This window comes from Cottoperca gobio, chromosome 11 (assembly GCF_900634415.1).
Source record: "Cottoperca gobio chromosome 11, fCotGob3.1, whole genome shotgun sequence".
In the NCBI taxonomy this organism is placed as follows: Eukaryota; Metazoa; Chordata; class Actinopteri; order Perciformes; family Bovichtidae; genus Cottoperca; species Cottoperca gobio.
In genome coordinates, this window is record NC_041365.1 from 5,225,825 (window position 1) to 5,238,034 (window position 12,210).

The 12,210-nt window shown below is 41.1% G+C and overlaps 1 protein-coding gene across 1 annotated transcript in view; it reads right to left on the reverse strand.

Moving 5' to 3' along the window:
* Positions 1 to 12,210, reverse strand: part of LOC115015730 (cell division cycle-associated 7-like protein) — a 14,401-nt gene extending 2,191 nt beyond the window's left edge. The window contains exons 1-9 of the mRNA XM_029443262.1: positions 12,086 to 12,210; positions 10,839 to 10,982; positions 10,642 to 10,742; positions 10,173 to 10,386; positions 9,984 to 10,046; positions 8,816 to 8,992; positions 8,315 to 8,461; positions 8,016 to 8,165; positions 6,796 to 6,932 (exon numbers count right to left, since the gene is read on the reverse strand). Of these exons, the coding sequence (XP_029299122.1) occupies positions 6,796 to 6,932; positions 8,016 to 8,165; positions 8,315 to 8,461; positions 8,816 to 8,992; positions 9,984 to 10,046; positions 10,173 to 10,386; positions 10,642 to 10,742; positions 10,839 to 10,982; positions 12,086 to 12,160 (1,208 nt within the window). The 5' untranslated portion in view covers positions 12,161 to 12,210. The remainder of the gene's footprint in view (positions 1 to 6,795; positions 6,933 to 8,015; positions 8,166 to 8,314; positions 8,462 to 8,815; positions 8,993 to 9,983; positions 10,047 to 10,172; positions 10,387 to 10,641; positions 10,743 to 10,838; positions 10,983 to 12,085) is intronic.

A 12,210-nucleotide genomic window follows, 5' to 3' on the forward strand; every position in this document is an offset into this window, starting at 1 on the left:
ACGGAACCCCATAAGCCTTAAGCGCTGCCCTAAGCTGTAGATAAAAGAAGAAAGAGGTGCCTGAAAGGCCATAACAGCCTTGAAGGTCCTGAAAAGAGCGGAGACCACTGTCATTGTAAATATCTCCCAAGGTGTGAAGACCCTTCCTCCCCCATTGGGAAAAATTAATAGGCCTTCGCCCTATGAGTAATTGGTTGTTATTAAATATTGGTGAATTGAGATGCCAGGGGCATTGAATAGAGCATCATTTCTTTGCGTTTCGCGAAGTCTGAATAACATGAGTAATCAGAGGGCCGAACCTAAGCTGACATTGTTTGATAGATATGTTTGTGTAAATTATGTCCTGAAGTCTCCATGGGGAGACTAACTCCTCTTCTAAAGCACGCCATGAAACCACAGCTTTGGGATCAAACCAATTAAGCAAAGGTCTTAATGAAAAGGACCAGAAATACAATTTAAAATGTGGTACTGCCAGTCCCCCATCAAGTCTCCTCCGTTGAGTATCATTGAGACATTTTAAGTCTAGGCCGCTTGTTCCAAATTTTGAAATTGCCGACCGTAGTTTCTGCCAATGACCAATGGGGGGCGATAGAGGAAGCATTGAGCTGATAAAATTAACTCTAGGCCAGGGGTCGGGAACCTATGGCTCGCGAGCCATATATGGCTCTTTCGATAACGCAATATGGCTCGCTGACATTTTTTAACATGATTAACAAGTAATAGATAATTGTACTGTGTCGTTTTAAAGTAAAACATTTAGCAGCGGATTTGTTTTTAGTTCTCCCCTCTCTTTCCTCAGCTCTGTCTCTGACTGTAGGTTAAGGTGTGTTCGCACACGTGTGCATAGGGGACGGAGCCCCGCCCTTAGCGAAACAGCAGAGGAGAAACTTCACAAAGCAAGCAGTAGACCGGGGGGGTCAAACTCAATCACAGGGACGGCCAACATTAAAAACTGGGACTACGTCGAGGGCCGAACACGGTCCACATTTATTGAACAGGGTACACATAAAGTGCAAAAAGATATGGAACATATTTAAGTCAACTGCAAACGGATTGCTGAACAGTTCAATGTAAATATATGAGCTGTAAAGTCGGCAAATGTGCTCATTTCATCAGCAGAATGCTGTCGGGAACACAGCGGTGGAGATGTTTGTCAGTGTTTGGAAACACGTAGTGACCAAAGTTTCCTTCTGCATCAGAGTCTCCCACAGGCAGCTCGGCATCATACATGTCCGTGATCACACGGCCCTGAAGCTGCAGGTTTAACAGTGAGATGCTTCGTTATGTCGCACAAACAGTCCAGCTCACATCGTCCCAGAGATCTGTGGTGTCTTTCCTTTTGCTTTCCAAAAACTTTCATTTCATTCACACATTTAGATACTTCCTCAAATGTCTTTTCCCGTGGTTGTGCCGATGCATTGATTTAATTACCAAAACCGGCGGGCCAGTTATGACAGACATATGATATTTTCTCGCGGGCCTGATATAATTGCCTTGAGTTTGACACCCGTGCAGTAAACACTGAAACGTGCACATAAATGAGATAAATAACGTAAGCGTTTAGTTTATTTAATAAAAGAGCACCTGTTCAATGCAACACTGATACCGCTATTAGTACTCAGAGACGTGTTATATTAAAAAAATGCACGCATAAAGTTGCATTCAAAAGGAAATACATAAAAAAAATACTTGGCTTTTATGGCTCTCCCAGCCAAAAAGGTTCCCGACCCCTGCTCTAGGCAGTGTATTCATTTTAATTATTGATGCTCTGGCTTGTAGTGAGTTGGGCTGGCTCGACCACCTATTGAGGTCCTGGAGAACCTTGTTGTACGTGTCCATATAATTATTCTTTATAGTCTTGTTAAGGTTGGGGAATATTATATAATATAACACCAAGATATTTGAAATGTTTTACCACAGGAATGTTTGCAGTGAGAATAGTTGATTTGGCAGCGTTGTTGAGAGGCAAAAATGCAGATTTGGGCCAATTAATCTTAAAACCTGATAGGTTGCCAAATTCCTCTATTACACTAAGCAGACGAGTTGTAGACACTGAGGGGTTCTGCATAAAAATCAGTACATCATCCGCGTAAAGGGCAATGTGATGATGCGAGCCTCGGATAGAAATGGGGATAATGTTCTGTGATTGTCTAATAAATTGGGCCAGTGGCTCGAGCGAGAGCCCTGGACTAAGGGGCAGCCCTGTCTGGATGACCTTGCTACAGAAAAAAGCGACAAGATAGTTTTGCCTGTTAAAATAAAAAAGTACTTTGATCATATCGATGAACCCCTTACCTAATCCCATAGACTCCAGAACAGACCATAGGTATGACCATTCCAGCCTATCAAAAGCCTTCATAGCATCCAGAGATAAGACAGCCGCTGGTGTTTTATCATCTTTGAGTCAATGATGTGCAGCAATCGCCTGAGATTGTCCGAGGCTAGGCGACCCTTTATGAAACCGGTTTGGTCACAATGAACCAGAGATCAGAGATGTCATAAAGTTCTGTAGGCGACGAGCTAGGACCTTCACGTAAATTTTAAGATCGGCACCAAGTAGGCTTAAGGGTCTGTAGCTGTTACAATCAGATGGATCTTTATCCTTTTATAAAAGTAAAGATATAAGAGCTGTATTAACATCTCTGGAAAAATTCCCCCGTACTATTGAAAACTCAATCATGGAAAGCAACAGCGGGCCCAAAAGGTCCCAAAAGGTCCCAAAAGGTCAAATGGAGCTCTGGGGGGATGCCGTCCCACCCAGGTGCCTTACCCCTCTGCATGTCAAGGACCGCTGCTTTAAGTTCCTCCAAACTAATAGCCTCAGCCAATTGTTTGGAATCATCCTCTGTTACGCATGGTAATTCCAGCTCATTAAGAAAAGCCTCATATTTAGTTTTATCAAAAGTGATTTCAGACCTATATAATTCAGAATAAAAAGATTGGAATGCACCATTAATCCGCTTAGGGGCCGTGGTTATCTCCCCTTGCTGGGTTCTGATAGAAGGGATGTCAGCAAAGTGTTCATCAGCACGAATTTTCATAGCCAGCAGGTGACCAGGTCTAGAGCCGTGGAAGTAATAGTGTTGTCTCGTCCTGTGCATCAAAAATTCGGACCACTGTCTAAGAATGGAGTTGATTTCTTTCTTAACTACCTTTAACCTTGAATTAAGATGAAGTGAAACGTCCAGATTAGCGTACAAATTTTCTAATTTTTCCAATTTGGAGAGTCGAGCCTTTCGCAGATTAGATGCAAATAGTGTAGAATTGCGTCTGATAAATCCCTTAATTGAGTCCCACAATATCCTAGGATCTTCGACAGATCCTACATTAAACTCTAAAAATTCTGTGAGTTTTGTCTTAAACTGTATACAGAAATCATCATTTTTTAGTAAAGTTGTGTTAAATCTCCACCTAGGGGCACGGGAGGAGAGTTTTCTTAGTGAAGCGGAGAGTAAGATGCCTTTGTGATCGGAGAGAGCTATAGGCAGCATGGAAACATCAGTGCTGTCAAAGAGATGGGAAGAGGCAAACAAGTAGTCGATTCTACAAAAGGTCTTATGTCTGGAGGAGAAGAAAGAAAAATCTTTCGAAGAGGGGTTAATCAGGCGCCATTGGTCAACTAGCCCTGTACCGTGAGCCCATGCACGCAGGGCGGTAGAAGCCCTCCTTTGGTCTGTTGTCTCAAAGCCTCGTGATCTATCTATAGCTGGGTCACATACAGCATTAAAATCGGCCCCCACTATAAACGAGTAGTCTGTCAACTCCAACATTGCAGTAGTGAGCACATTATAGAAATCTCCCTCAAATGAGTTAGGAGCATATGCTGAGACCAGTGCAATTTTCCTATTAGAACATTCGACTTTTGCGATAGTTATCCGGCCATACATCTAAAACTTTGATATTTAATTTGCGCTTAGCCACTATGGTCACTCCCCGGATTTTAATACTTGCAGAAGAGGATGCTATGAATTTGTCAGCCAGTCTTCCCGCATCAGTCTTCAGAAGGTGAGTTTCACTCAGTAATGCCAAATCCACCTTTTTGCTCCTCAACAAGCCTAGGACACTGGTGCGTTTATGTAGAGTGTTAAGGCCCCCTGTATTCCAAACCAATATATTTAAATTAGCCATTTATCAAGGTGAGCAGTGTGTACCAGTACAATAATACAAGGAATGCACAGAAATTGTTGAAAGGACCTGAGGTATCCTGCCCACCCGCAAAAAACCCATGAGCAAAAAGATGAAACAAAAACAAAAAACATGCACACATGCATTTGTTACTTCAAGGCTGGATTACTGCAACTCATTGTTATCAGGTTGTCCCAAAAAGTCACTTAGGATTCTTCAGTTGATCCAAAATGCAGCGGCACGTGTATTGACAAGAACAAGGAAACAGGATCATATTACTCCTGTATTAGCTGCTCTGCACAGGCTCCCGGTAAAATACAGAATAGAATTCAAAATCCTTCTCCTGACTTACAAAGCAATTAATGGTCAGGCTCCAGCATATCTTAAAGATCTCATAGTACCTTATAAACCAACTAGAGCATTGCGCTCCCAGACTGCAGGGTTACTTGTAGTTCCTAGAGTCTCTAAGAGTACAATGGGAGCCAGAGCCTTCAGCCATCAAGCTCCTCTCCAGTGGAACCAGCTTCCAGTTTGTGTTCGGGAGGCAGACACCCTCTCCACATTTAAGAGTAGGCTAAAGACTTTCCTTTTTGATAAAGCTTATAGTTAGGGCTGGCTCAGGTTTGCCCTGGATCAGCCCCTAGTTATGCTGCTATAGGCTTAGACTGCCGGGGGACACCTCTCTCCTCCCCTCCCTCTCTTCTTCGCCCTCTCTATCTGTATAAGTTTATGTAAATGTATGTTACTAACTCATCATCCGGGGTTTCTGTGTCTCATGTGGCAGGTTGCCACTGATAAAGTTTACGTCAGGATCAGGAATCGTGGCTGCGCCTGTTGCCCTGGTCCTGCTGGACACCGGGAAGCCTTATTGACATTTTCCTGGATTCATCCAAACTTTCTCTTTTTCAACACAACATCATTTCTGTCAAATGTTGTATTTGTACGATGTTGTTTATCCTCGACACACGACATCTATTGCACGTCTGTCCGTCCTGGGAGATGTCAGTTGCTCTCCCTGAGGTTTCTTCCATTTTCCCCCTTTAATTATGGGGTTTCTTTTAGGAAGTTTTTCCTTGTGCGATGCGAGGGTCTAAGGACAGAGGGTGTCGTAACCTGTACAGTCTGTAAAGCACACTGAGACAAATGTATAATTTGTAATATTGGGCTATACAAATAAATTTGATTTGATTATAAAATAAGTGAAATCGGGTGTGCTAACGGCGCTGATACAGCTAGCCGCATATAGCTTCCATGGATAGTCACAAAACAGTAGTCCATTTACAGCCACAAGGCTTGGGCGATCGTGATGTGCAAACCTGTTACTCATTGTCAACATGAAGGTCGATATGATCTGGTGAAATGGTCATCAGTGCAGCTTGCTCCTCTCCCAGCTCGTCCTCCACCAGAGCGACGTCAACGAGGCGATCAGGAGAAGGGCGCCGCTCCAAAAACCACTCCGCATCCGCGGGTGAAGCAAAGAGATGAGTGGAGTAACCCATTTTAACCTTGAGAGTGGCAGGGTAAATCAGGAAAGCATCAGTGCCCTTTTCACGTGCCAAAGCCATAGCCTTTGAGGACGCTCTGCGGCTTTTAGCTGTATAATCACTGAAGTCAGCAGCGAAACGGAGAGATATGTTGCCTACTGAAGGGGGGTGTTTCCTTGTCTCACGGAGGATAGCTTGACGTGTGGAGAAGCGTAGACAGCAGAAGATAAAAGCCTGGGGTGGTCCTCCCTCTGTAGGGGGGCCGCCGCGGAAGATTCTGTGGACATGCTCTATTTCAGGTTTAAGTTGCTTCAGAGCGGGGAACCACGTGGGTAACATGCGTTTCAGAAACTGCACCGGGGCGTCACTCTCCGTGTTCTCCGGTAAACCATAAACCCGTATGTTGCACCTCCTATTACGGTCCTCCAAATCCGCTATCTTCTGCTCGAAACCCAGCATCTTTTCGTGAACGGCGGATAGAACGGAATAATCTTTCTTTGTGCTTTTTTTCCAGAGCATCCAGCTCTCCTTCAACCGAAATAACTATTGTAGTCACAGTTGCTAGCTCTGACTGCATAGCATCAATCTTGCTAGCTACATGATTGAGGCTACCATCTAGCTCCTCATGTAGCAAGGTCTTCACGACTTCAGAGATGGATTTAATATCTTCGTCTTTCAGCATTTTATTCGATTTTCCTCGTGCCTCCGGCATTCTTATAACTTTTGAAGAGATGATTCGGCGTGAAATGATTTAAATGTGTGGGAAGTTGTCGGGGAGCTCAAGACTCACGCAGCCATTTCGTTCACGCGGTCAACCGGAAGTCCATAAAAGGTATTCTTCGAGAATATAGGCATATCTAACCGACCAATTCATATAGGCTTTGAGTCTTTATGGTCGATATGCTGCACAGAAAATAAATATATAATATCATGTCACTTTTTATTTTTTTACCTGACCTACTAAAGAGCCATACAGCACTTCCTTCTTCCATTGTAAACTAGTCTAACATATCAGTATATTCTCCTAATTCACTTTGCAATGCAATAACACAGACATTTAACAACAGTGATTTTACACTGACTGTTCTTAATTAAAGTTCCTAAAAAGTTCACATCACGGCAGTTTAAAGGAGTTCCCATCCAGGTCTGTAAACATGGTCTGTAGAGTGAGAATGAGGTGACGTACCTCTCCAGATACTCGTGGACATTGTCGTGGCCGTTGTAGCGGGCCAATCCCACCAGGACGCCGGTAGCACAGCGGCCCTCCTTCCTACGACAGAGACTGCAGTTACACATATCTCGGCAGATGGGACACGACCACGTCTACAAAGAAGAAGGCCCAGATTTAATGTGGGTGAACAACAATGTTGTTACTATGCCACACAGGCGAACCCATGTTGAGGTTTGTTGCTAAAAGTGTGTCCAGGCATTTGTTAGATTTCTTATTCTTCTTTAGGCAGGATCTTTGCTGATAAGTGGTCACTAATTTGCTCTGTGATAACTTTCCCACAGTATAAAAAGTACCTCAAAGACTGCAGCTTCCAAACAAATAACTACAGACTGTTCTACCAAAGACAAGTGAGCAACTGCAAAGAGACACAATTCAAAGAGGTGCCTAAAAACAAACCACTTCTACAGAGACTGTGATAGGCACAAGTGCTTTCCTTAATTACATTTTAGTCTAGTTCTGTTTAGCAGAGCATCGTCTGTATTTTGACCATTCTTATGTTGAAGTTTCTGTAGGCGGTGCTCTTTGCTTTGTTCAGTTATGCTGGTTTCCACCTCTTCTGTTCACTACTCGGTTCAAGTTTTACTTAAATCAAAAAAACAAAAAAACTGTACGGCTGTCGCTAGAAATGTAAACTGAAACCTCCCACGAAATGCAGGGTGTTTGAAAAAGAATACCTTGATATCAATCAGCATAACAGAAAATATATTCATCCAAAAGCCCTTCTGATACTCTATATGAAACCTGTTATTTTAAAAATCCTGTATTTGAAAAGTCAACATTAAAAAAAGCATCTAACAAACATAAAATAATATTATTTTCTTATGTAAAATAAATAAATCAATATACATGATTAGGGGAAAAATCTTTGAAACACCAGACACGCAGCAAGACAGCATAACAAAGTGGGGGAAAAAGAGGAAAAATAAAATCTAAATATCATTTTATTCACTCGTAAACATGACAGCTTATTAAATGTATTAATTTATGTATTGAATAGCTTTTTAATCCATTTGTAACTTGCAATGTTTTGTTTTTGTGACATTAAAATTCAGCCACTTCAGATTTAACAAACCTTTTGTCTCAGAAGACCCCACATTTATCTTAAGTTTACCAAATCCAAAAGAGATTTTAAAAAAAGTGAAATAAATGTTAAACGTGTGTGTATTAGCACTGACCGGGTCGAGCAGTACATCGCTTACGTCCTCCCCGTAGCGGTTCTTTAAGCACGCCCCACAGAACTGACCTTTGGTCCCCACACAGTAACCACTGCGACACACTGTCTTGGTGTCCAGAGTCTTCTGTCTGCACTGGTGACATGAGCTGCCCTGGAACGGAACACACACACACACACACACACACACACACACACGCACACACACACGCACGCACACACACACACACACAGTGAAGAAGCGCATTAACCCAGGATACCTGACAGTGTAGTACAGCACCAAAATCACTTAATGTGACTCACATTGTCCTTGTCCCAGATCTTGTCATTTTTGCGGTACGCTATGTTGTCCAGGTCTTCTTTGGTGACATTGTCAACTGACCTCACGTCAATCTGGCTCACCCTGGAGATCCTCCTCTTTTTCTTTTTCTTTTTCACACCGATATTCACCTGACAAATCACAAGAAGCAAATTGCAGTTAAAAAAATAATTCAGATTTGCACTTTCTTCTAAAGTATAATTAGTTTTTTGAGACATTTACTGTATTGACATACTTCTAAGATTTAAGTTGACTAGGTAACTAACTGTTAGCTGTAATGGTGATATTTTTGAGTGCACAAATTTATCTCAAAATTAAATAACATCTGGCTTAAAAAGAGTGTCTGTTTGAAACAAAACATTTGATATGAAATATAACATCAACACAAAATATAAAAGCTAATTGCCCATTTATCAATAGACAACCAAAGCACTTCCATGCAACTATTATATAGTGTGCGTGTGTGTGTGCGTTTATTAAAGTACCTCCACCAGTTTCCTAATGTCTACAGTCCAACGGCGTCTACGTGGCTCGCACTTTTGCTCCACTGCAAAGTTCGGAGGAGGACGAGCCTTACGGGACGGGTTCCTCCTTTCAGACCCCATGTCTGGTTCAAACTTACGTTTCCGGGGTGTCGCTTTCTCTGCCCCCCGCTTCTTCTTCTGTAGAAATAAAACAAAGACCGTGTTTATGAATCAGAACAGGAAAAATAAGAAATCAGTCTCATTACAAAAACATCTTTAATAATAATAAGTGAACATCATTATCAATCAGAAAAGGTCATCCGACCATCAAACACTGTTTAACATGCTCGTGAACACTTATAAAATTTAGTTTAAAGTAAATAGGAGTTACTACAACACTAATGACCCAATACGATGACAACATTGCCAACTTCTAGTAATTACCACCATGCAATTAGTTCTTCTTGATCACAAACATACATGAACATAATTGTAGAGTTGTTGCATTAACTTTTCATGATATCTCAAGGTAAAAAGAAGAAATCCTCTAAAGTCACACGAAAAATAAAAACAAATAAACAATATGGTGATTTTATTGTAGCATTGTTTGTGTCTTGGGTTGTTCTGTACTCATTTCATTGTTGAGTTTTTTGTATTTCTTTGAGCCCATGTAAGGAGGGGTATTGCATCCTATCTTAGGCCATTTAAGGCTTTTCTGAACACAGCCAGCATCATTCACGCCGCTACTGTTTGTTTACAATGTTGTTCCACCTCGTTCACTATGATGTTGTAAAAAACGGTGAGCCTTGATCAGTCGTGTAGTTTGTCATGTTTCTCGGCAAAGTCACGGCAAGATTTTGTGACTCTTTAGTCGCCTAATGTGACGGTTGCCCATCATAACAGACGAAAACATTGTGTAGTCTGAACCCGGCATTACTGAATGTTTTGTCCAAAGCAATTCACGCTAAGTGCCATAAAACTCCATAGATGCCATTTAACATTGTAAGAAATAATCTGAGTCGATGTTAAAAAGTTTTCGTTGGTTTCTATGTGTCCATGTATAATAGTGGTTGTTTATTCAATGTGTATTAGTATAATGTTACTTGTGATATATTATCTTTATATTAATGGTTAATTCCCATGTACATTTTCGATTATATGGTTTTAAGGAAATGGTGCTTATGCTCACTTGAGGGGTGTTGGGCAGAGTCAGGTCAGCCATGGTGCTCAGATCAGCAAACAGCTTACTCAGCTGAAAGACAACAACAGAGAAGAGTGGAGGCAATGAAAATGTAACAAAGGAAGGACTGATATAATGTTAGCATAATACAGATCATGTAGTTTGTCAGAATATGGAGAAAACAAAAAGGTTAATTACCATGGCCTTGTTTTCCTGGATGTTCTTGTCTCGTTTTCGTAGGCTCTGAGACTGGACCTCTTCTTCCTCTTCCTCTTCCTCCTCCTTCTCCTTCTCTTTCTCATCCTGCAGCTGCTGCTGCTGCAGCAGCTTCATCCTCTGTCTTCCTCTGGATCTCAGTAAAGGAGGAGTTTCTTTGACTGGATTGGGGGTAGACCGTCTTCTGACGGGAAATCTGAGGAACAAGTTTAAATTAAGAATCAATACAATTGTCATGAAACAGGGTTAATTAGAATATACATTAGAGCAAATGCAGTGGAAAACAGCAATAAGCTGAATCTATGGCCAATTCGCTTTTTTTTGGACAAATTACAAATATTAGGGCCTTTATATTTCTCCCTGATCTGGATTTAAGGCGTCAAATGTGACACAAATAGCCTAATTAACCTCATCAGTCATAGAAGAGGTACTAACAATAAGAGGCACACACCTCAAGGCCACTAAAAGACTCTTCCTCTTTGGTGGGGTGGTCTCCTCGCCATCAGAGTAGAAGCCTGTGTCCACTTCGCTGTCCTCCTCTGAATCCACCATCTAGAGAAACCAGAGAGAACAGTCAGTCTGGTGCTTTGGCTGCAGTATGTCACACATTTCCTTCAAATAATACAGCCGACAATAAACGTTTCATACCTTGGTCTTTAGCCGTTTGTTAAAAGTTCTTCTTTTCTTTTCTTCCTTATCCTCGCTGAAACCTTCAAACTCCTCCTCACTGTCGGACTGGCTGAACAGACGAGCCAGCTCAGCAGTGATGAACTTGGATTTGAAACATGGAGCCTGTTGGCAGACAAGCATCATATTAAACTAGGTTTGGTGGAATAGATGGAGTTTGTTTGTATTTTTATCTCTAGCAGCGCTATGGAGCTGTTTTTCTATGAGTAGGTCCCTGTTTTGTTCATCTCTGTCACTCAGGTGACACAGTACACAGTCCTGCCACTGGTGTAACGCTATACTACTGATCAACAGGTGGCGGTAACTCAGCTCATTATGTATGTTTTGTTGTAATATTTGATACATATCATTTGTATTCGTTGTTCAGTACCTTTTTTAAAACTAAAATACCAATAAACAGAAGTAAAACACTAGTTAAAAAAAGACTTCAAGCTAGTAAACAATAAATGTAAACAACAGATTCCAAAAATTCAGCTTTCTAAATGTTTTATGGGAACACAGTGCATTTTTGTAAGTAACACTAAACTTTTGCAGTTCTTTACAGGAATACTTCACAGGACAACTTCTTAGATCAATTTCCACACTTAACTTTTCTTCCTCATTGTTTGGGGTCAAATATAGCATCAATAGGGTAAATATTAAAAAAACATGTTTTGTCATTCTTATTTTCGCTTTTCTTCCAACTGAATTAAAATGTCAAATGTTTCTGTAGCGGGCTTTATGAAATGATCATTTAAAATAATCTTTATAAACAAATCTCATAAAATTAGGGAAAGTCATGACTTATTAAGATGATAAAACAATGTAAACTACATATGTGTTTGAGCTGTTAAAGAGGGTCCAGGTCCCCAAACACAATATCTGGGTTAAGTGTTGACATGTTGTACTTTCGTGGGCTCTTATGACAGTGTGTAAGCCTTTACCTAGGGGCAAGACTGGCATTTTAGGCCTGGCATCCTTTACTTTGAGCATCAGTTTACTATTCAGGTATTTATTTTATATTATGGCAGAATGTCTGGGTTACAGAACTGAACTAGCAACAGGATAAAGATATGAATTCATCTTTTACAATGGGGCAGATTGAGGCCAGCCAAGCAAACAGCGTTGGTTGTTAACAGTGTTAATTTTGACTCATTGTGACTTTCCTTCACCACAAAAATCAAAGTGGAAAATAGAGATACATTTACACGCAGTGCTCTGCCGCTTACCTTTAATGTGAGGGTCATTTTTATCTTCGTTTTACTCCAAATTTCCGTCCAACAGAAACTTTTGTCTTGTAACATGAAAACCAAATGACTAGAGGAGGGTTTAAAATTTAAAAAGCTAGTGTAGT